The sequence below is a fragment of the Tachypleus tridentatus genome, chromosome 6 (assembly GCF_004210375.1).
Source record: "Tachypleus tridentatus isolate NWPU-2018 chromosome 6, ASM421037v1, whole genome shotgun sequence".
NCBI lineage: Eukaryota > Metazoa > Arthropoda > Merostomata > Xiphosura > Limulidae > Tachypleus > Tachypleus tridentatus.
In genome coordinates, this window is record NC_134830.1 from 75,739,954 (window position 1) to 75,765,888 (window position 25,935).

General features: G+C 31.7%; 1 protein-coding gene and 2 long non-coding RNA genes across 11 annotated transcripts in view; 1 reads left to right on the top strand and 2 right to left on the bottom strand.

The window, feature by feature from the left end:
- LOC143252831 (uncharacterized) overlaps window positions 1-25,935 on the top strand; it is a 119,899-nt gene that overhangs the window by 58,346 nt on the left and 35,618 nt on the right. Inside the window, exon 2 of one of the 3 annotated variants that reach the window (XR_013029179.1) lies at window positions 11,131-11,251. The exons of the other annotated variants lie outside the window; for them this stretch is intronic. This is a non-coding gene — a long non-coding RNA (uncharacterized LOC143252831). The remainder of the gene's footprint in view (window positions 1-11,130; window positions 11,252-25,935) is intronic. 3 annotated transcript variants of the gene reach the window in all.
- The window catches only part of LOC143252833 (uncharacterized), a 63,260-nt gene that overhangs the window by 9,205 nt on the left and 28,120 nt on the right, over window positions 1-25,935 (bottom strand). For 3 of the 7 annotated variants that reach the window (XR_013029188.1, XR_013029183.1, XR_013029189.1), the window contains exons 1-2: window positions 3,487-3,627; window positions 2,208-2,347 (exon numbers count right to left, since the gene is read on the bottom strand). The exons of 1 other annotated variant lie outside the window; for it this stretch is intronic. This is a non-coding gene — a long non-coding RNA (uncharacterized LOC143252833). Of the gene's footprint in view, window positions 1-2,207; window positions 2,348-3,486; window positions 3,628-25,935 lie in introns of those variants that run through there. 3 more of the 7 variants (XR_013029187.1, XR_013029190.1, XR_013029185.1) reach the window with 3 other exon arrangements.
- Window positions 7,577-9,538, bottom strand: LOC143254588 (uncharacterized). Its single transcript, XM_076509741.1, has 2 exons — window positions 8,974-9,538; window positions 7,577-8,442 (listed from the first exon to the last, which is right to left on the bottom strand). Exons 1-2 carry the CDS (start codon window positions 9,172-9,174, stop codon window positions 8,296-8,298), a joined length of 348 nt encoding a protein of 115 aa, XP_076365856.1. The 5' UTR covers window positions 9,175-9,538; the 3' UTR covers window positions 7,577-8,295.

The following is a 25,935-nucleotide window of genomic DNA, read 5'->3' on the forward strand; positions in this document are numbered from 1 at the left end:
TGATGACAGGTTCTCATGATATAACGTCTAGACATTCGCTGTCTCAGGACGTTCACTCAATTTCAGCATTCACTATTGTGTAACTGATTCTTAAGGATATGTCTTCAATACCAGGGTCAGGTTGTATAATATGATTATGTCTTCAACAAAAGTGGGCGCTTTGAATGAAATCATATTTTTGAGTCATTATTATTAGAGAGCACATTCCTGGCATTGATCTTTTTTCATATTATATTATTATATTGATATTTTTGCATTTATAATTAACTATAAATGAAACTGTCTGGGGTACTTTGAAAATAAAAAACGGATTTTGTATATCACTGAGCTTAACAGTTAATGATACAAATTTATTATTCATGCATTCTACATAACAATACAGACAATATAAGTTCATGTATTTTTTAATATTTGATGGTAAATCGAAATTAATTCCTATTGTTGTCTAAGCTCATACTTTGTGTTTTCAATCTAAAACTTACATATTTGTTACATGTTTACAAATATAATTCACTAAGATCCATAAATAATCTAACATTTTAAAAGTGTAAATGTATAGATATAACAGTTTTAGTTTTTACATTTTAAGCATGAATGAAATTGTTATAAGGTTTAGTAATGTTCATTGTGGTAATAAAAATACGTTAAAGTCGTATCACATTATCACATGAATTTACTTAAAGAATAAAAATTTCAGAGATGAGAGAATATTATTCACTTTTAAAGTAGTTTTGTAATCGTCATTGAAAAACAGTAGCTTGATGGTAAATAGGTGTACAACACTGAACACATTGTCACTTCAGAGCTATTTCTATCACTTCCTTTTTTGTCATATATCTAATCTATAGATTAAAACAACCGTCTTCATGCACTTGTAGAATAAACACTTAAATATTTTTCTTCCTTTCAAAGGATGCAGTTGCAACCTTGCCAGTTTGTTACACTAATATTTGTTGGATTTTTTCAATCAGAATTACAATATTCACAATATTTTGGAGTTTGCTTGTTCTCGATCAAATCCACCAATATTTTTATTTCATACAAAAATTGGTTACACTTAATACAGAAAATATCTAATATATTTTTGCACTTATTTTTAATAAGCTCCAACTTTGAACATGAACAGTTTCAATGTTGTTACTAGTGTCATAATAACTATGTATTAAAGCTAAATTTTTCTTCGGATTGTGTACACCTCAAGTCACTATTAAATCAGTGTACGCAGAATACAAATGCTGAACGCTCACGTGAAGATGAATTTAGAAGCAATGAGGTAGTGAGTTGAAGTAGGATAGAGTTATTTGGTATACTGCAGCAGCCAATATCTGGAACCTGTCCTGCAGAGGTACAGAAAGCTATACCTTCAGTAAAGTTCTTCATAAAAATATTAGAATTTGACAATTCTTCTTTGTAATTGTCTATCTATATTGTGACATCCGAACTCTTGTTAGAGATTTGATAGCGTGAGATTCTGAATTCATGCTGCTTGCTTTATATATGTATCAAATCTGGAGGAAAGACCATGCAGTGAAAAAATGAACTATGTTCGGCATATATGCACGTTGAGCTGATCATTAACTAATTTTTGAGATTTGTTTGCAATATTATTGTTTTGCTTGAAGATTTGATTCTTAATAAAATCAACTGAGGAAATGGTAGACAGGACGTTTTGTCGAACCCCTTTCTCTAAGTGATTATCAATGGAAACTTTATGTTAAAGAATATCAATTACAAAAAAGACAAAAACAAACACAAAATGAGACCATGTGCATACTGTTGAAAGAAATCTATGAGTCCAAATATCGATTATTTTTAAATTATTCAAAACAGATGTATTAGCTACATTAGAAATCATAAATGATAACAAATAAGAGATTTATCAGTCATTTGCATAACTATTTTGAAAAAATATTTTAACACTTAAAAATAACGAATATCTTTATTGTATCTTTTATAAGATTTGCTCTTCAAAACATATGCAATGCATAATTATATTAGGTTTTACGAAATTATACTATGGTAAACACAGGTCACAAATAGAAATTCATGCCTTAGTGAAATAAACAATTACACATTATAAGTAGAAAGTTTGATGTCACTTTTCACGTTGCTACAGTTAGCAACCTATAAGAGCAATAATACACAGACAGAAAAACTGACAATGTAGGGATGACACATATTGTTCAATAAAATAGTATTTTAAATACCTCTTCAATAAGTCATCCTATCTTTACACGACAGTGTTTTCCTTGATAAAAAAATCTACATAATGTCAGAGTTACAAATTATGGCACACTTCGAATTTCTTGTTCTTCTATCCACTGCTTCTTGTTTTATTACATGATAACTAAAAAATCAGAACAACGGTATCAGCCAATTTCACAGACATGATAAAATTTCAAACATAGTATCTGCTTTTTTAAGAGTATTATTAACTGACTTTTATATTTCTATGGTAAGCTATAGTATTACTACCCCTTGAAGTTTGTGTTCCTTTTAAAAGCTTAAGAACCTGATGGTCTAGACAACAATGGATGGGCATTGGATGACTGCAACGTGTAGTATACTCAATGCTTTGTGTGGTATACAAATTGTGCCTTTAGGAATCCAATTCTTATATTAAGTATAAAGTTGAGAAGTTAAAGAAATTACTGCATATAATATTAAATTTTATTACATAAATTCTCATAAAACACTAACTTTCATTCAGCAGAGGGAGTGCCACAAATCAAGTGATGAAAAACATTTTATAAATGTAATATATTGTAAAAATGGCAATGCTAAACAAAAATGCAAACAGTAATATAGGAATAATGTCATGGTCATGTTAGAATTGGGACCAATGTTGTGAAAGTCGAGTTAAACATGTTTTTATTATTAGCAGCGTATACAGACTCTCACTAGAAAATCAAACTATTCAACCGAACTATTAACCGTTTTGTAATTCGGAGTTACTTGAGCTTCTGGTCCCTATCAAAAGAAATGGAATACTACTAAACTACTAATGTTTTTAACAATCCAAGTAGTAGAAGAAATACTTGTGTCTTGAAATTAAATGTTTACCTTCTTTCTTCATATAATATATTATCATTAACTCGTTATGAATTGAATCTCCAATCCACTTCCATATAAATTCAAATTTAATATGCATCAATATTGTACTAGACTATTAATGCCTTGAACAGTTCAAAAATAAGTGGTATTTACCACAATATTCAGTTGTTAAGTTGTTACAGGTTTTATGGCAAAAGATTACAAAGTAGGGTACCTTGTAAAGAACCCAAATTTGAATTGTAGCATTGTAAGCACAAAAGTTTGCAGCTAATGCACTGAGGAGCCACCAGTTCAGAACTTCCCATATTATGGAAGTGCGAAACGTGCGACACCTTTCTCCAATTCAATAAAATTAAAATTAACATGCCATATTTCCTTCAATTAATGCTCCCTCTTTAAATTTCGCCATAACGGTATTTATATAAAGCTTACCTTTTGCGACAGTAAAAGTAATCCAACATATAATCATGTAGACTCTGGCCCCTCTATTCATCAACTGCTACAGGTTTAAGTTTGAATGTCACAATGTAATATCTTTTAGAAAAGTCTTGGCGACCACTGGCAATAAAATACCAAATGAAACTGAATCGCAGAAATCAGCAATCTATACTGATAATTTATAAATATTATGTAGATCACGATTTTCCAGTCTTTTGTTCGCCGCAGTAACAAACTTGAAAAACGTGTTGGTGATGCCAGTGAGAGGAAAATACATAATACAGGGCAGAACTAATTCACAGAAGTTTATTACTCTTACAAACAATAGATACCATTTTATTCTGATAGTGACTACTGATCTTTATTACATAGCTAGAAATAATTAGTTTGTATTTACTACAACGTATTATAGATATATTTATTTATAATAGAAGTGTTATCACATGACTCAGATAATTTTTAATTAGCATTCCCTTTATGGTTTCCAACGCTTACAGGGAGTTAGAAATGGACAATACTGTGTGCCATATTTTCATACTGCAAGGAACGTCATAAATTTTTAAATGACACAGTGAATCCACATTTAAACATGTTAACTTCTATTGCTTATAAAATAGTTCCGTATTAACCAATACTACCTTGAACCCTGTTAGCTTTTCAAATGAATTGAAACTTAACACCTAATAGTATTGTTTAAATATCTAAGTAGCTCATGAAACGCTTACTTTGAAAATAAATGCTAGTTTGTCATTAATTAGTGCGCTCGACACAGCCAGGTGGCTAAAGAGCTCGACGTGTAATCTTAGGAGCACGGGTTTGAATTCCCATCATGCCAAACAATATCGCCCTTTGAGCCGTTGGAACGTTATAGAATGACTTACAGTTGGTAAACGAGTTCACCAAGTCTTACAATGATATATTAAGAATGTCTAGCGCAAATAGATTTCATGTAGCTTTACCCGAAAAAAAAATACAAGAAGAAACAAAAGTTAATAATTTTCTCTCATATGTGAACTTTTGCCATCTGTCACGAAAAATTGCTTTTACATTTTTTGCCGTCAAAGTTCTCCATCATACATACTATGTTTTACTCTCTATTTTTTTCATATTGTTTACAAGAAATGTGATCGCATTTTATAGCTTTGAATAGATACTACTTCAGTTCTTGAAAGCTTAGAAGAAGCAATTAGTTTAGGTATCTCTTAAACAAACTTAAATTTCTGAAGAAAAATATCAACACTGATATACGGTTTCCATATCTAATGAGACTAGACTAGAATTGTATTGTATTGAAAGATACTACCGGGAAACTTATTATTCCCATGACTGTGTAAGACAGATTGTTTATTCATATTTTTGCTGAATAAAATTAGAAAAATTATTGAATGATGTCACTATACGACAGACAGTTTCAACCATAGTTTACATCATTGATAGTCACTCAACCTTTGCTGGGACATACCATGATATACAAAACAGTGCTGATGTATTACCAAGTATCAATACACTCGAAGTTCGTATGGATAGGTTCCATTTTAAAACTGATATTCAAAAGGAGAATTGGACTTAAAAAGTGGTACCAAATAAATGGTCAGGGCAATGTAAATGACGATATATAAGCAGATATCCAAAATTTTACACATTAAAAGATTAATTTATTATTATGGTTTTAAAATAAATCCATTTGATATCCATCTTTAGTAGAATGTTTTATCAAAAATGTTTTATATCACACATGACCAAGCTCGGGAAAAATTTTTTTAAAGTTTGTTTTGTTATAGTTTTTTTGCCTTAGCATGCCAAACCAGTAGATATTCTCTCAATATGTCATGTCATCTACTAGATTGCCATATCGTTTGCAATTTTGCTGTTCAACGCTGGAGGAAGAAATAGTAAAGGATTAAAACAGTTAAAAATTATTGGCTTTTAGAATATAAAAAAATGGAATAATTTAAAACTTGCAAGATATTTTAATTTTGTATTTTATAATTTAACATATATAGTGTAATTAATCTCATAAATTTATTTATTATCGTATTTTATCACTTATCCCAGGTTTGCCATATGAATTTTATTTTTCAATTCAGAAATCATTGAATAAGATCAGTGAAATACTAAATAACCTAAAGATGAAATAAATCTAATGGAGCAAACAAGTTCAATCTGCACGTGGTCAGTTGTACATTGGTAAAAGTTGAAGGAACTTAAATTTTAAAATAATTGAGCACAATAGAATATTAAAACAAAAATAAAAATTCTGCATTAGTGTAACATGTAAATTACAATGGACATATCATTTCTTGAACAAAATGTTCTTTTGCCTTAACCAAATGGTATAACTGTTAGAAATCTCAAAGAAACCATTGAAGTAACTAAACACAATGAAACCCAACTGACCTTAAGAAAATCAGGAATTATGCAGATGGAAAGATCTTTGTTTTTGAATTGTAAAATTGTGTCACATGAAAGTGATTTTTGTGCTAAAATAACACACTTTAACTATTTATTTTTCATACTCCTTGATATGACATGAAACAATACTGAAACACGTTCATTGATTTTTACAACCGTTGATAATTTGAAATAAAGATTTCAACTGTGTATTATGAAATGTCTTTACTTTGTGAACTTTTTACTTTATGTTGTGATTATATATCAAATCAGCCTAGATATGGCGAAATGACACAAGATGGTGAAATGTAAAGAAAACTCGGAGCTATTCCAAGAACCGTAAGAATGGATATATCTTAAACTACAAAAAAGTCTAGAAATAATTATTAGCCATTGGATAAAGCTATTTCAGATTGATTACTTGTAATGCTCTATGTACGTTCTTTCTTTCTTACAATAGCTTATGTTTTCGCTTTTTATTAGTAGTTATAGAGTTTAGTAAGATTTAAAATGTCTGAAATATACTTCATAAAGTTGTTTGAAGGTTATCTCTTCAATTCGGCTCTATCATTTGGATGGAAATTTTGCAGTGTCTTTTGTGATTTAATTTTGCCACGTTACTTGATTGAATAGCTCTGTTACCTATTTGTTTATTAAAAGTAAACTCTTCTTCTAACAAATACTTCACGTTAGTTGTTATTTCAATAAACATTCCGTAAAAACACAAATTCCTTGACTAAGTTTACAGATTTCGAGTCGTCGTTCTAGTTTACTACTCAAGACTCATAGATCATCATATCAGGGAAATATAGAAAACGTTGCTTGTGATGCTGTTTAGATAGGGATATTTATTTATGAAGATACTTTAGTGAGAACGCCTTTTGCTAAATCGAGTGGCTTCAAAAATTAGAACATAGCTTAGCTTTATTTATATCATTCTTATGAAAACGTTTTGAACTAATTAAGAAAAGAAAGAACGAATTAACATTAAACTTTGTATCATGAATATCAGAGACAGTGCATTCGAGAATATTACAAAGCTTTTGTTAGGTATTCGAATATAAACTATATACTTAACTCTCACGGTCACCTTTATTGATAAATACCACTTGCTTCGAAATATGTTTTATTTTACGGATATAAAATAACAAAAACAGACACATTTAATATTCCATTTCTGTCATCCTTTGTATAGAGTCAGTGTTCTTTAAAATAGGTATTTGTGACTTGTTGGCGATAAATTACAATAATGAGCGAACAGCACACAATCGACTTATTTTAAGATAATATACACAAGAAGTGGTAAAAAGCGGTCTCCCGTAGAAATGCTCTTAATTTCTGTATTTTTCATCAGATAGCAGAAAAAATATGGAAAACTATATGTTTTTTAGAATAAAGACCGCAGCTATTCTCAAATGATAATTGTTTGAGCTTTTCGTTATTTAATTACATTTTCTCATTAAAAGTGTTTTGCACCTGCTTTATTTTAGTAGATTTTTTTATTGCAATTAGCCAACAAAATGATTATTCAAGTTTTTATACAATGATCGAACGCAAAAATGAAACACATAATAATACAAACCAGTTTCATAAATTGGTATTTATTCAACAGTTCCTTGGATTTCAGTACTGCTTCACATCAATGTGGCATACTTTTAACGAATTTGTGTAATATTCCTGAGAGACTGACTGCTACCTTTCCTTAAGTATTTCAAAAAGTTTATGTTCCGTATTTTCTTTGCGATGTTTACCTCGTGTTTACTTACTTTTCCTCGTGGGTTACCACAATTGTATCCAGAAATATAAATAATTTTGTTTTCCGTTAAAATCCATAAAGAATGTTTCAGTTACTTAAAGGTGAATTTTATAAAAAAAAAAAGAAAACTTTGCAGTCAAAAGAACAACTCATTCTGATTAATTTTGCAGTTTCACATTTTTTATGAAAAATATGTGCTAATAAATGAAACATAGAACTAGATGCAGAAAGAGCCCTCTCCGAGCGGCAATCCCAACGTTTTAGTTTTTACGTTTGCCGGTAGAAAAAGTACTGTGACGTAATAGTTGCCAAACAAACCGCCAACGCCAGTGCGTTGAACGTAAATAAACATGGCCAGTGCATACGGAGAAACAGTGGCGGAGTCTGTTTTGACGTTATGTTCTGAACAGTGTCGAGTAGCGCCATATCAATTCGAACCTACTCTGAACGAACCTAGAACAGTTACGTTTGACACAGATCTGACAAGCTCTAGTGATGAGGACAGTTCCACCAGCGAAAGTAGCGGAACTGTGACTGATACTGATAGCGCCCAGGTCGGTTGCGAGTCGGTCATACCTCCAGTGGAAATATGGTAAGCCTAACTCATGACAACAAATATGGTCTGTATTATTTCACGTGCAATTTTAATATAACAATCATGATCTACTTACAAGAGTCTGAACAGACACACTCTGAAATGAGTCAGCTCTGGTGTCATGGCAGTCATCATCATGGGTGGGCTGAATCACATCTTCCTCTACAGAAGTAGGCATTGTGTCATCAGCAGCATCGTCCTCTAAAAGCTGAAGAAATAAGATTATATATTAAAACAACATGCTTTATGAGGTTTATGAGATTTATCTTTAATATTACAATGTCAAAGTACTGTGTTAAGATTAATTTTATTATGATGAGTTATGGAAATATGTTATGGAGTTTATATTTGATTTTTTACAACTCTACAATTTCTTTTTAATACATAACATGTACTTGATTACTTCAACATGTTCAAGACATAGTTTTATTTCAATTTATCTTGAATTGTTAAATTTCAAAAATGGAATTCTTCAAACTTTTCCATATTTAAAAATGATGCAAAAACATCTACAAAATGATCTACCAGCTTTTAAACTTGGGATATACTCTATTTGGGATATATTTACCTACTGTCTTGACTAGGAAATCAAGGTTTCATTGACTTTCAGGTGCCACAAATGCAAAAGACGCTCATGAATATGAAATATGTATGTCTAGTTACATTCTTCAAAAAATTGTACTTTGTAAATTATTATATTATACTAGTTATTGTTTATCGCTTTATACTGCACACATACCTTTAAGTTTGTTCTTTTCGTGATGGCAAGGGATGGCTTCAGAGGGGTGTAACCTGTACGCTGCAGGCTGAAATCAGTCCTCAGCTCTACACGAGGAAAGATGGTGGGAATGATCCTGTATACTGCCGATGGTTTTTCAGTCTCAACCTGCCTGGCTTGAAACCCACGGAATCCAAAACACTGAGATTCTACACAAAACATGAGCGTTCAAAGAGATCTTGACAAAGCTTTGCATGGTGTGAAGGAGTCCAGTTCTTCCTATTGACCATCTGCACCCACTGTCGCCACCTTGCTGGTTCCTTCTCTTTGCACGGAAACGAAAGGAAACTTTTACCCGATGCCGAACCGTTTTTACAACCATAAGCAACGCAGTAAACCATTTTATCATAAAACAAACATAAAGTAGCAATATCAAGACAAAAAATAGTCTCACAAAGTATGTAATACGAAAAAGCACCGATAGATTTACATAAAACACCAGCACTGAAATGAACAAAATGGTCGGCGCGCAACGAAGCGTGTTTGGCAACTATTACGTCTCAGTTGTAAAACGTCACGGAAACAGCCGAACGAGCGAGAGGAACTTGAGTTCGAGGTCCTGCATATTTTGTTTCATTTTTACTCAAAAACTAAAGTGTTTAAAAATACGGCAACCACATAGGAATTATACCGAACAAAAGTACAGTTTCTAAGACAATTATTAAATTTGTTGAAAATTAACCTTTAAGAACACAAGTCACGAGACAAATTATTCTTGTGTGTCTCTGTTATTATAACACAAACTCTGAAACTTTCGTTTTATAAATCATTTGTTCAGGATAAACTGATAATCATTCTTTTAATTTTACTTTCACAAATTCAACTATCTCTCTGTACCTGCAGGTATTTATAACACACGACGTATAAATCTATCCATCTAGTAATAACAATATAAAACATAAAGAAAAGGCTTAAAAGTTTTGAGTAAGATATCAACAATATTAGAAAAATATTCTACATACACAACGTACGACATGTACGAATTTACGTAACAAACTTATAATGACTATTGCTTTTAAAATATTAAACATTCTTGTTTCACATTCTTGTTGTGAAACTAACTAATAATTAAATATTAACTCTTAAACTGAACAATGTTGTATATACAACTAAAAATGTTAATTTGTTGAGCATGATAACTTACTTAAAACACATGTTCTTTGTGATAAGTTAAAATCAGTAATACATAAGCATCGATAATCTTGTAAGCTGCAAACATTTTCAATGTAAATTATTTTTTGTTTGTTGTTTTTTAATTTCGCTCAAAGTTACTCAAGGGCTATCTGCGCTAGCCGTACCTAATTTTGCAGTGTAAGACTAGAGAGAAGGCAGCTAGTCATCACCACCCACCGCAAACTCTGAGGCTTCTCTTTTGTTAATGAATAATGGAATTAACCGTCACATTCTAACGCCCTCAAGGCTGAAAGAACGAGAATGTTTGGTGTGACGGGGATTCAAACCCGCGTCCCTCAGATTACGAGTCGAACGCCTTAACCCCCCTGACCATGCCGGGCCATGTAAATCATTCCTCTTTCATTTGATATAGGCCAAAAATTTACTTATGTACTTGACAAGAGAAAGTAGTTTCTTCATAAATTGTATTCGAACAACAGATTTATGACAAATATAGAACTAAAATTTGTTATACGTCCAAATAGAATTAAATGGACCTGATATCTAATACAGGGTATTGTGTTTAGATTACTGAAAGTTTCTTGCCCTTTGTTTCTGGAAATGAAGTCTAAGACCAGAAGAATGTTAAGCAGCAGGTACTCAGCAAGTGCTTTAATTTATTAAATTTTCTGTTTTAAACATGGCAGCAGTCGTAGTTATCACATAATTATATTGTTAGGATAGAATCGCAGGTATTCCTATTTATGCCAGTAGAGTTCTAAAATTCTGAATCTACATGTATTGTCCTGTATATTTTAGAGTCAAATTACATTCTGACTGTTAAATCCGTTTATTAGTTGATATTCAGTAAAACGAGAAGGATATAATCCTTTAGCTCACTATAACTTTCTTTTATATATTATATTTGTTAATGCATTTAAATTATCAACACATTAAATAACAGTAGTATGTGTTAATGAACATAAACGTGTGTTTTTCTTTTAGCAAATCCACAACGGGCTACCTGCTAAGCCCACCGAATGAAATCGAACTCCTGATTTTAGGGTTGTAAATCCTTAAACTTACCGCTGTACTAGCGGGGGGCTAACATAAACGAAAAGTTAAGGTAAGTAAAGGACGTTTATGAGTGATGAGATGATACGTGTTATTTACATTGTTAAACTTCAGAGATTAAGAGTATTGTTTCTTATCAGAATAAGTTAGAGAGCTGTATATCTAGCACCGTATATATATAAACAATATATTTCTGATGATGAGATTTTCTTTTCGCAAAATACTTTACATAGATTGTTGCGTCATCTTATAATAAAAATTTCTTTTAAGTATTATAAGTAGTTTTTGAGGAATTGTTGCTAGGAAAAACGTCCTTTTTTCATTTTTCTTATAGAATCACGACACAGGGAGATTTTCACATCACTAATTTTCACATCATATTGGAAATAAGTGATTTTCACTTGAAGTTGTTTTTATGTTTAAATTTTTCTTCGTTAGCAACTATTGGAAACATAATAAATATCTGGTGATATATGCATGTATATATGTACCATATTTTTACTTAATATTTTTACTGTACTTGTTCGTCTCATAATTTCACAGAGAAATTTGGTTACCATTTCTTTTATATTTACGAATTTTGTTGGTATCGTAGCTACGGTTTATAAAGTAATAGCCAACTCACTATACCTTAGAAAAACAATATCGAACGTACAAAGTAATGGACAAATGAAAACAAGATAAAATAATAACCTAAAGTTATTACACAGATGATAACAAGTTATTATGTATGACCCATCATTTCTGCCTGAGATATTTGATTTGACTTATCTAAAATTCAATTCATTTTTTATAATAATCAAGCTTACCTCAAGACAATGAAAACTCCTGATACTTAAATTTTCTTCAGCACTTTCTTTACGATCATTTTGATTTATAAAATAAAAATGTGGATGGCAAAGAAACTTACATTAATAAGAAAGTTCACACATATATATATATATATATGTATGTATATCTGAGAGGAAAATTATCGTAAAAATAAGTACACCGATTTTGTCGGATTTAATTCATGACATTATTAGTTCTTGTCTTGTTTAAATCATAGATAAATAACATCTGTTTGAGACGAGTGTGGAAGCTTGTACTTCGTCGTCGTGCTTGAATATTCCATTCAATCTGCGGTCTTTTTGTATATCAAACAAATGTTGCTTAATAATTGTATGACTTACGACATATCTGTTGTTAACCTAACATCTACCCTTCAAGGCCCGGCATGACCACGTTGTTTAAGCATTCGACCAGCAATCTGAGGGTTGTAGATTCTAATCCTGGTCCCACCAGACTTGCTCACCCTTTCTGCTATAGGCGCGTTCTAATGTGGCAGTCAATCCCATTAGAGTTAGCAGTGGGTGGTGATGACTGGCTGTCTTCCCTATAGTGTTACACTCCTAAATTAGAGACGGGTAGAGCAGATAGTCGTTGTGTACCTTTGTGCAAAAGTTAAAACAAATTACACCTACCTTTCATAACTTACTTTTACATCAAAGATTTGTTTTTCCTATGTAAACTTGTAACATATAAATTCACCATAATTACTTCAGTTGTATTTTTAATATTGACATATGTTATATGTTCAAAGTGATTTTCATGTCTTCAACATGGTTGAGAAGAACTTATTCAGAAATATATGTCATTTTATAAACATACTGTGAAACAAAATGATTTCACAAAGTATATTCTCAAATATTACTGTGAATATTCTTTTAATTTGCCAGGTTTACAGAAAAGTGTTTTCACAAGTTTTCAAAATAGATCAAGTTGGAGATGTAATAAATATTGCTATCAAGAAAGACAGCAGTCAGTAACTACCGAGTTCAGCATGGCCAGATGGTTAAGGCGGTCGACCCATAATCTGATGGTCGTGGGTTCGAATCCCACATTATATTATCCCTTTTATCCGTGAAAGCATTATAAAGTGACGGTCAATCACACTATTCGTTGGTTAAAAGAGTAGCCTAACAGTTGGCGGTGGGTGGTGACGAGTCCTGCTTTCCCATAGTCTTATACTACTAAGTTATTGAAGGCTAGCGCAGATAGCCCTCGTGTAGTTTTGCGCGGAATTCAATGTCAAACAAAAAAAAAAACTTACTGATAGTGATTCTGACGTAAGTAAGCCTTCTCCAAGTTCAAAAGGAAATAAAAACGATATCGCACGTTAACATTTTTTTCTCAAAATATAACTTTAATTCTCAAAAATATGATTATTTATGAAGTAAAAACAGTTTTAAAAATATAAGTTATTACAAAAAAGAAGCTTAAAATTACAAAGGAGATTTCATAAAAACGTAATTCATCATGATAAATAAGTAACAGTTACGAAATTAGCTACTGTCTTAAACATCACACTACGACCTAACACCATAGAAATATTGTATAAAACACTTAAGATTGGAATGTGTTTAAAGACCTTTATCTTGCTACAGAGCCCCCAAAGGCACAGCGGCATGTCTGCGGACTCGAACTGCTAAAACATGGGTTTCAATACCTGTGTTGGGAGAGCACAGATAACTCATTGTGTAGCTAAGGGCTAAATTCCAAGCAAACAAACAAATAAATATAGCCATGGATTATTTTAGGCGCATTTATAGCTTTCTCTTGTAGCGTTGAGAGAAATTTTGAAAATAATATGTCTTATTAACTAAACAACAACATACATCTCTTTAACCTGCCCTCCGACAAGATATTGTTTTCACTCCTGTAGAATTGTGTGTATGCAACTAGGATAACTCGAACAGTTTTCAACAGGTTTTGAGATGATGTTTGACAGTCTTCTAAGAACAACTATTTTACTTAGGGTGAATGTAGGTCAAAGATCCATCATGATTATAATGTAGGTTAAACACAGCTTAAAATATTTCAATTTACTTTTAGTCAAATTAAGTATGAAGGTTTAGTGTCATTAAAGAAAGATTTATTAAGTTTTGTTGATTGAAGATTAAAATTTCAAATAACAATGAAAGGCAGCCACTTTCGTATGACAGTGACAAGATTGGTTTTTGGAAAGCGATACAAAAATATAAGAAAAATTCAGATCGAAAGATAATCTTGCTAATTAGTCACTAGAGTCACACTTTTGAATGTGAGAATCTGACTGTTTAATATTTTAGGTGTTACTGCATGAGTAAAAAAAATAATTGGTGAAATGGGTTTACACTTTGAGTAATTTCAAAATTAAACTTACAATACAAAAGTGGCGATGAAATAGGTATTAAAGAGCCATGAATATCACAATGCTAATATAAATTCCATCTCTTTCAAAACCGTAGACTTTAAATCTTGGTTAATGGTATTTGAGACATAATAAGTTGTTTAAAGATACCTCTAAACAGTTCTGAAGAAAATAACATGACTACTGTTTCTATGTTATCTTTCTTACTCATTCATCATAAGCAAATGACAAACCCTCATATATCTTTATCTCAGTCTTATAGACATTGTTTAAAAATGACAAAGTTCTTTAAACTAGATATAAAATTTTTAACATTTATACTAATAACAACGTAGATGAATGCTTTTATTTTGACAACTTAGACAACTAAATACCTCTTGAGTTTTAATATTTATGTACAACAAAGCTGCGACTTAAAAAAACATAACTTTCTCTTGTTTGTATGTACAGCAGTGTTCTTTACACTTTTAAGTAATTGGATCATTGAAAATGTTTGAATATGATCAGACCAATATTACCTTGTACAAGGTATAATAATATGTCATTAGTTTCTAATTATCCACTTTTTATCTAACCCCGTTGATTTCTCCAAGCCTGTTCGTTTCTTGTACTTTCGCTTGATAGACGACAGACAGTGGAAATCTTGTTAATACATTCATGTGAATCACTAATTACATGGCAACCTTAATAGAGTAAGATTTAGGGATTTAACAAATTTTAGAACAAATAGGTATTCGTTCTTAGAAGTTTTTAAGACCCACGGCCGTAAAACCCAGGATGTTTTTCTAAAAATTTAGCAAAACAAAATTATGAAACTTACAATCAAAAAGGTTCAACAGTAAGTATTAAAAAACAGTATAGTTGATTTCTACACAACTTTCAGTTTTTAAATTTGATACCAGGAAGCCTGGAAACAGTAGTACCAGGGTATGTGATGTACACAAGAAATCAAAGAAAGAAACATTCCATATTTACCATGGTTGTCATTTTGTGATCCATTACACTCATGCAGTATCTTTCCTACGATGGACATTAACTACAATATAGTCAGTTGCCAAATCAGTATCAGAAAAAAATCAAAAAGGTGCAGCAATTTTGGGCCGAGTTTTTCGAGCTGCTGGGTCTTATAATGTGTTTTGACTCTAAGTTGAAACTGACGCTTCTCCGTTGGAGTTGCTCTTACACTAATTTTGCTTCAATATCTGCTTACTATTTATTAATTTCAAGCGGACATCTAACTTGTTTCCTTGAAATCGAGCTGCTTACTCACTAAAGACACAGTAATTTAAATACATATAGCAATAAATATTTTAGTGTGTATATCAGAAGGCTATCCAAAAATAATGAATACTTTAGTGATATACAATAAACTTTGTCAAATATTAGGCTTACTGAGAAATGTTATTCAATTAAACTTTGTTTAATATCCGAAAATTTTATTCTAATAGTTTTCAACTGATGGAAAAACAAGAGTAAGAAAGTAATTCAAATAACTTAGTTATTGTATAAGTTTCTTTATTTCATTATAAATCGACAAGCCTTATCCTTAAACCTTAAACACATTAAAAATGTGATTGATCGTTTAACTTCCACACCTAAATATACGACAACATTGTAAATTTATATGAACATAAAAGTAGGACTAACAACAAATTAAGCATTTATTATAGATCACTAAATACTGTATGACTGGGTAATAAACACATTTCACTTTGTTCTAATAGACACACACTCACAAAACGAACAAAATAAGTACCTGATGATGGATAATGTAAAACTTTGCACTATTATCAAGGCCCCCTAATGGCAAAGAGAAATCTCTGCAAAACTACAACGCTAGAAACTGGGTTTCGATACCTGTGATGCGCAGAGTACAAACAGCTAATTGTGTACATTTGTGCTTAAATATAAGCAAAACAAAATATTGCCAAGAGGAGACGACCTTCAATATTAAAAAAAAATAAATTGAAGACTGAAGTAGCAAAAATCCAAAATAAAAATGCATTGCAAAATGTTTGGAATAAAATAACATCTTGTTTTGATGAGAGTCTGTCGATCCTTAAATTTATCTAGTTGAACGTCAAAAGCAAGAAAATAACAAATGAGCCATACGTATATCAAATCATCCAAAATATTTATAAGTAGGAAAGGCATAGAGGCATAAGGTTTACTCTACGGTTTAAAGCTGTCTGTGAAGTTATGACTGCAGTCATTCGAGGTTGTTTTAATATCAACAGATTATTGAAGACAGAGAAAAAAAGCATTTCTTGAATATAAATCGTTCTATCGAATTTCAATATCGTTCCAACAGCTGCTATGTTTGTTGTCTCCCATCCAATTGGCACAGCTCAAGACTGAGCAAGACATATCGTCGGCAATAGATATGAAAATATAACATCTCACACTACTTGTTGCCGAGGTTAAACCTATCACCTTGCTTATTTTCCATATTATCTATACGTTCGAACTGATATCATAAATATATACAATTTTCGCCATATTGATATAGAGCTTGTTGCAGTGATACTCTAATTTGGTATTGATTTATTCACCGGTATTCGAAACTCATGATTGTGATTATGGACGCTTCTAGTCAAACACGAGGTAAACATCATAATTATTATTAAATATAACGTAAATTAGAATAAACTGTATGATTAAGTTTTTTTAGCTGCAGTTATTATTATACTGATTAGATATGCTTACACTAAAGGATAGTTTCTGCTGTACACAGATATTTTGGAACTCTCATAGGAAAATGCACAAATCATTATTTGCTACAAACTATAGTTACAAGTAATTTTAGTCGTCATCTCTACGTATATGTAGATGACAGAAGATACTGCCTAAGGTGATACAGGAAAGGGATGTTACTGAAGTTAAATTATTTTTTTTCTATGAAAATTATCATAGAAGTAAATGTGGAACACTGTTTACTTGAGGTGTGTGACTACCATACGTGATTATTATCGACGTTTTATTGCATAAAATATAAATAAGGTGCACATGCGTGTATGTAAATTATTTTGTATGACACGCCTCGTTCTAACAGTGACTCAAGATAAGTCAGACGGATCGTACAGAAGTTGTTGCTTTAGGGGCTTACTTGAAAAGATAAAGAATGAAAAGTAAACAACAGCAAGTTTCAAAGGCTATAAACAAAAATTATGAGTTGTACGGATGATTTGTTTCTTCCTGTTTCTTAGCTTTCTGTTGAGCAATCAAACTATTTGTCTACGCTGCCTCAAAATTCTTAAACATAAAAATAGTTTTGTAATTCTTTTGTATTAAGATTCTAGCGTTAAATAATGCTCTAATTACAACTTAGAGCTGCACCACTTAACATATATAATATCAGCATAGTATTCAAAACACAACTAAGCTTTCGATTATTAGAGAGGTGCTTATGTTAGATATCAGTTATTATGATATCAGATATATCAGATATTATGTTAGATATATTTGGAATAAACTAGTTTGTAAGTTAAATTGTACTGCGAAAGCACTACTCATGAAAGAAAACGAAAATCAATACTTCTAAAGCTTTTACCCAGTCTTAAAATCTAGTTTAAGCATAAACTTGAAGTGAGAATTACTTATTCTAAATGAAACAAAACAAACTCAGTAAACAAACAAATATTCCCAGTATTGAGCTTACGTACTAAAAAGTAGTTGAACCTGTTTAGTTTGTATTCGGTAATTTCAGGAACTCTTTATTAATAAAAATAACAATACTTTTTATCTGATTAGAAAAGCAGATAGCTGAATTTGACTTTGCTATAAGAAAACACACACACTCTCGTATAAAAATTATCTTATCATCACCTTCGAATATGTGAGTAATACGACACATGTGCAACTCTCTATCGGGGATTAATACAAAACAAAGCATTTTATTTATTTTCTAACTATTTAAACGCGTCATTTCCCTATGTTGCTCTTTACAATTATATATCAGTATGTACTACGTCGATTTATAATACTTTAAATGATTTAAGCTATGATATAGAGCAAACAAATAAAGTTCATGTATGAATAGGCTTTCAATATTTCACTGTATGAAATAAACATTAATGAGTAGTTAATAAGGCCGAGTGAATATCTTGAAAACTGTTGTAATTTAAAATGTAATTTTAAACATTAAACAGATTAAAGACCTTAGATGTCGATTCTCAAAGTTTGAAAGTCTCATCATTTCATAGTAGTGCTTTCCTCTCAGATTTCATGTTTTGTTGGAAACATCTTTAAGTTTAATAAAACAGTGAGCCATCATTAACGTCCGTGAAACACACAGATGAAAGAAGTCAGGTTAAAACTAATTTGCCTAAACATAAATGCACAAGGACAACATATTTACATTCCAAAGCTGTATTGGTACCACTGTACTTAAAAAAATAACGTTCTCAGTTGATTCCTTATAATTTTGTATTTTATAAAGTTATCAAAGTTTGTTAATTTTAACAAACCCTGATTGGCCTATCTACTCTGTCCACCGAAGAGCATCGACCCGCAAATTTTATGGTTGTAAGTCCGAAGACTTACCGCTGTTTTCCTGAGTTATAACATATTTTGATATTTCTAAAGAAACAACAAAAAGGACAAAATTCTCTGTTTAAATACTTAAAGGAATATATAACACAATATTAAAAACTGTAAACTACTTTCAAGAGACAAAAAAATGTCGAAGGTGTTATAAAAGATCAAATTTCACATATGACACTCACTGTTAATATTTATTATTTCGTTAAAATTAAGCAATTATAACGTTTAACTTTGTAACTTTTCCGTAGAAATAAGCAAAAAGCTACACAATGGACTTCCTGGAGTCTGTCCACAACGATTATCGAAACCCGGTTTTGAGCAGTGTGATTCTGCAGACATACCACTATGGCACTGATGGGCAAGAATAAAAAAACCAACACGTTTTCATTTAGAACAAATACCGAAGTGATTCGTTAAAAAGGAGAAACAATTATGATATTTGAGCAGTTTCTGAGTCACAGAAACGATATTTTGGTCTTGACAGCTCACAATTCCTCACAATTTGTCTGTTTAGTGATTTTTGACTAGAATCAACTGATTGCCAGCATTTCTTTAACAGGTGAAATAGACATTCTCTGGATTTGCTGTTCAAGTGTGATGGTGTTGCCAATCTATTATAAATTTTTGAACTTTTGTCAGTGAATACGTTTCACTTGAAGAACTGCATCGTGAGTGTTGTTATTAAGCACTGACGTTTCATCTTTTTTGTAGTCACATTAACACATGGACAAATTAAGTGGGACTTTAAAACAAATTACAATGTCTCACTTTCACTTCAATGTCTTATACCTAACGAGTTACTTGATATGACTACATGTGAAATGTCACATTATTGTTATTCAAAGAGAACTAGACGCGACTGCTGACTTATCTTGAATAGATAGAAATATTTTATCCAAAATAGAAGGCTTATTTTGTCATCCAACACTATTGAGAAGTGAAGATTCTCATTCCGTTCACCTTCTTAGCATTTTATATTCTTCCACAGGTGTAATTACCATCGTCTATATAATAATTTTCTTAGAGGAGAAATTTACATAAATGATAAAACGCGAGGTTATCTGGTGGATCTTTAAACACAAAAATGGGAAGCATTGGCTTTACACGCTGGTAGTTCTTATCTTAATTTATACCCACTTTCCTATAAATGCCAAATTCAGGAATTTAAAATATTTATGCCCTGATGTTTCAGAGGTAGTGATTAAATTATTTGTAGATCTATTTTCGTAAATTTTTTACCTTTTCAATTTGTGTACATGGTTGTAACGGATTTAATATTATATGTCTATTTTAATATCTATGTTTGGTTCAGCTTAATATATATTTAGAAATGCATAATAATCAACAATATACAAGGTGTATGTAATATTAGTGATTGCCAGTATTGTTGCCAAGTGAACTTTCAAGAACATCGCCTTAAAGTTTATAAATCAACATGCGGAGATACAGTACAATATTATTGGGTCACGATAGTCAGTATACTATTAGTTTCGAAGGCTGTAATTGTGGCAAACGCTTACTGATAGAAAAACTACAGATGCTTAACCAAGAATGTTCGTAGACCTTGAACATTACAAACTCTAGTGAATTAACTTCTGACATTAGTATTTTTACAAAAAATGTTAGATATTTTCGTCGGAAAAACTCACTTGTGAAAAATACCTTTGAAGTGTATCTGTGAACCAACATAAAAGTAATCTGCACCTCGTAAATCGTCGAGAAAGTATTCAGTTACAGACCGGATAATATTGATTGTAAGGTTGTAAAACTCTTGTATGTTAATTATTTTTGTAATAACTGGAGTTAGAAACTATATTGTTATTTATAAATTTAAATATAATTGCGTTAAGAAAGAAAACTGAATGTGGCAATTGTATTTGCAAATATTAAAAATTTTATATCTACTAACATTAAATTAACTTCTAAATTTAAATTAAAATTCCAGGCTATTTGAAACCATAATACTTGACGTACGCAACCTAATAAATGGAAGTCTCATCATAGATAAATTATAATACGCAAAAGTGGTAAAGACCATGAGAGTAACCTATCAACTCCTTCCTTTTCGTTGCAAGAGCATATAACTCTCATACTTCTGATTTGTATGAAGAGTAATACCTTAACAATTTTACATAATATACCTTATGTTGAGACATCTAATCGAATAACACTAGTTTTTGAAGCAGGGTTATGTTTCCACTGTGTATTCCAGAGTTTCTGTTGGAGTAAAATGATGTAATTTTAATCCTTCTGAGTTTTATTTGTTTTTGAATTTCACACAAAGTTACTCGAGGTCTATCTGCACTAGCCGTCCCTAATGTAGAAATGTAAAACTAGATTGAAAGCAGCTACTTATCTCCACTCAGCGCCAGCTCTTGAGCTATTATTTTACGATAAAATAGTGCGATTGAACGTCACTTTTTAACGACCCTACGGCTCAAATAGTGATCATGGAGATTCCAATCTCAAACCCTCAGATTACGAGTCGAGCGCCCTAACCACCTGGCCATGCCGAGCTTTTCTGAGTTTTGCTTGTCGCGTGTTAGAATTTTTTTCTGTCCCAATAAATAATCCAGTGGACAAATTGGATCCCCTTTTCCTTTCATTGCTTTTGTGTGCAGCTATAAAATATTAGAGCCTATGTAGCCTTTAAATGCTTGACCATTATTCTTTAGACTTGCTGCCTTCAAGATATTACATATTTCCCATTTCTATCACATGCAGAGTTTGTGAAAGGAAGAAATTCAAAAGAGAAGCCAAAGGCATACTTCCTAAATAATATCTATGACTAGCCAGACTCATAGGAAAAAATCCCCATTTCTTGACTGGACATAAGGAGGTTTTACAGTTTTAGTCTATATCTTATTGAGACTATTATCAACTTTCATAGTCGTTAAACCAACAAACCACCAAAACTTGAATCGTTAACCAAAGAAGGTATTTTTAAGAAGACGCATCTTGTTGCAATATTTCTTGTTTTTGGAAAGGTTATGACTCTAAAAAAAAGTTCAGTAATTTACGTAAACCATATTGTTATGGGTTCCATATCCATTTACTAATATCCGTTTGTAATAATTTCGTACAGAGGAATATGTGTGAAGAGTATCCCATCAGTTATCAAATTCAAATACGAGGTGTGACAAATGCCAACTGCAAACTGTTACAAACTTACGAGGACCATATAATATTTTATCATATAAAACTGTACGACAACATTTATGTTACCAATGGGAATTATACCTTAAACCTAAATTCTATTTGGGTGATTTATAAATTCTTTCGCGTACTAAGAATATGTCCTTGGGAATTTTCTTTGAAAAAAGTAGCTTTGATTCTATACATAAAGAAGATTACAGACAACTATATTAGGACATTCATTCTCCTCCGAATCTAACACCTCTTGAAAAGCAGATAGGGTATTTATGCTGAAGAGCTAATCTTTCTTTTTTCGGTCTAAACCGGACTAAGAATTTTGGTTCTAGATTTTGGTCAGGATCTCTACTTAGATATATATATGTTGGGCCCCGTGAATACTCAGGGATAGCAATCCTGACCATATGTGATTATCCCTACAAATAAGAGTTTCAAATTAAAAGTTCAACAAATGGCTTGATTAACAATTTCTGAAACCGAAACAGACCATTGAGTAAAATTCTCAAAAAACAGCTTTAATGGATACATGTCAATACTCTGATGATCTTGTATTAAAATTAGGGATAAATGAATATTTTAAGAACAAAAAGAAATATAGAGTGCACAAATTCAGTTATTTATTACTATGTCTAATTTATAATCATGTTTATATTGCTTTACAATGTGACACTTAATTTGAAGCTATCGCACTCGCGTGTTACCTTTTATTGAAATGCAAAATTCAGCATATCAGAGATCTATAAGACTTCGCATGTTATTTTAAAATAAACTTTTCATTTAAACATTTGATTTAAAATCACTGGGATCTAATATTTTACTTTATATGAATCGAATGTCTTTTTGAATGAACCATGATATCACTGAACACATTTCCTACTTTCAGTTCTGACAGCTTATTTTGCTACTTCTTTTTAAGTGTTTGTTTGTTTGTTTTCGAATTTCGTACAAAGCTTTACGATGGTTATCTGCGCTAGCCGTCCCAAATTTAGCAGTGTAAGACTGGAGGGAAGGAAGCTAGTCATCACCACCCAACCCCCAACTCTTGGGCTACTCTTTTATCAACGAATAGTTGGAATGACCGTCACATTATAACGCCCCACGACTGAAAGGGTGAGCATGTTTGGTGCGATAGGGATTCAAACCCGCGACCCTCAGATTACGAGTCGAACGCCTTAACCCACCTGGTCATGCCGGACCTTAAGTGTTGGACAAAGCTGTTTTCGTGATAGGAGCGGCTAGCCTATTTACTTCCCTTTGTTTAATAATTATTGTATATCATAGAAGTAGATTTATAAGGAAAATGCATTTCGTCTTTTGCCATTGATTAAATGAGTAAAAATTACGAAAGTTTTAAAGAATAAGAGATGAAAAACAAAGCTGTATGATGAAGTTAAAGGAAATAAAAGTTTTTCAAGTTAAATAGAAACAGTATGACAAAATGAATTTATTCCAAACTAACTTTGTTAATGGGTGGGTTGGGTGTTTTAATTTAAGAAAACTAAAACATCTGGTTATCAGTTGTGTCCAACGAGAGGAATCAAACCCTAATTTTAGCATTTTAAATCTATGGACTTACTGCTGTACCAGCGTGGGATTGTTTTGGATAAATGCATTTAATCTACGAAAAAAACTAATAGTAGAAAATATCAAATTTTGATTTCATTACAGCTATTATTTTAGTCATTGCATACAGAAGCTTGCAATGTTTTAGAACATGTCAGTCATTAGGTGTATGCTCCATGAACTCGAAAGGTTATTTTTTTCTTTATCTATTTATTCGTTTCCTTAATATATATTTTCATATAAAAATAAGAAACTGACATAGTTATCGCATCATCAAATCGAAAAATGCAAATCGAGTTGTCAATTCTTTTGCAAATAAAAAAAACTTGTATTCGCCGCAGATTTTAAACAAAAATGTTTTTATCTCTTTCTAACTTCCTCCGTTATGTCTGCAAAGTTACAACGCTAAAAACTGGGTTTCGATACCCTTGGTGGGCAGTGTACAGATAGCCCACTAATTCAAAACAACAACATGAAATGAAAGAGTAGAACCTTTAGAAATGTATAACGGTTAGAATGTGTCCTGGCGACTGGACAAAAATGGCACAGTAAATGGCTTCAGTATTTCATAGACTGATTGGTATAACTCACAATACCTGAAATTCTTTATTACGAAAAGAACAAATTGAGAATTGCCACATGGGACATGTTTGAAGGAGAGAGTTTCATTAGTTTAAAATTGTGTTTTTTAAAAGTATATCCTGCATAAGGTTTTCCCGAGTAATAGCTTTTAATTTATGAAAAGATTGTTGTTTTGAATTGAGCACAAAGCTACTCAATGGGCTATATGTTCTCTGCCCACCACGAGTATCGGAACCAGATTTTTAGCGTTGTAAGTTCGCAGAATTTATGAAAAGAAAATGTGTATGTGTATATATATATATATGTGTGTGTGTATTTATGGGGAAATACAGAAACTCCTAGAATCTATTAATTAAAATCTTAAGCTTCAAATTGAAATTATTATAAAATTTTTGTTTTTTGTTTGTTGGAATTTCGCACAAAGCTACTCGAGGGCTATCTGTGCTAGCCGTCTCTAATTTTGTAGTGTAAGACTAGAGGGAAGGCAGTTAGTCATCACCACCCACCTCCAACTCTTGGGCTACTCTTTAACCAACGAATAGTGGGATTGACCGTCACATTATAACGCTCCCACGGCTGGGAGGACGAGCATGTTTGGCGCGACTCGGGCGCGAACCCGCGACCCTCTGATTACGAAGCGCACGCCTTAACGCGCTAGGTCATGCCAGGCCCAATAATAAAATACTTACTGAAAACTTCAACTGGTATTCCGTTATCTAAACCCAATATTCTCAATTAACTCGCAAGTAAGTTTGTTGTAAATAATATTTATGAATATATCTTATGTCACATGAAACTTTTTTGGTTTGTTTGTCTGTCTGTGGCTATCTCTACTCTACCCATCACGGGAATCGAATCTTTATATCTAGCTTTATAACTTCAAAGACATAACGCGGAAAAGAGTATTTTATGTGTTACAACTTTTATTTTTATTCGTGTCATATTAATAATGTTAAAACTTTCAATAGAGTTAATGATATTCTTTTTAAAATGTTACATAAAATGATATGTTGAATCACGAATCACTCATCTGCTCTATGGCTTTCTATATAATTTAGTTTTTGCGAAACACTTATGGCTTATTTTCTTTTTCGACAACAGGCTACTTAAACTATACGGTTTAGAGGTTTTTAAATTCATAGTTTACAATTTTTTTTCCCAAGTACTTGTCTAACAGCAATTAATGTAATACAATTTTACAGGTTTTCCTCATGAACAAGTCACCGATTTTGCTTTTATGCCTGGTTCTATCTGAAATAACACTTAACGCTGAAGCACATTTATATAGGCACTGCAAACTCAGTAGATGCGATTTTCGGTACTGCTATTACAGGTGTATATGGCGATGTCGTAGTATTTGTGCATATGATGGAGTAAAGAAAGGAGGTAATTTTGTCATAAAAAGTATATTCATATTACGACATAGAAAACACTATTCCAAAAAAAACAGTAAGATTATCGAAGTTTCAATGACTCAGAGTAATAAAAAGTGCTTGCCTACAATTTGAAGTTACGTGAATGTTATTTAAGTAACTTGCAGAAGACAATATGCATTCGTAAATCTTCAACAATTCCGTTGACTAATTTATTATAAAAATGTTCCGTAGAGTTTAAGTAACGCCGATGTATTTAAATATGCGAATTAATGAATAATTTTGTTGGATGACATCCTGGTTAGAAGTAATATGTAAATTATATTATTTCATAATTACCCAAGATTGGAG

Coding starts and splice junctions, on each gene's coding strand:
- LOC143254588 (XM_076509741.1), bottom strand. CDS start 9,174: ATGTTTTGTGTAGAATCTCAGTGTTTTGGATTCCGTGGGTTTCAAGCC. Junction 8,443..8,973: donor CGAAAAGAACAAACTTAAAG/GTATGTGTGCAG, acceptor TTATTTCTTCAG/CTTTTAGAGGACGATGCTGC.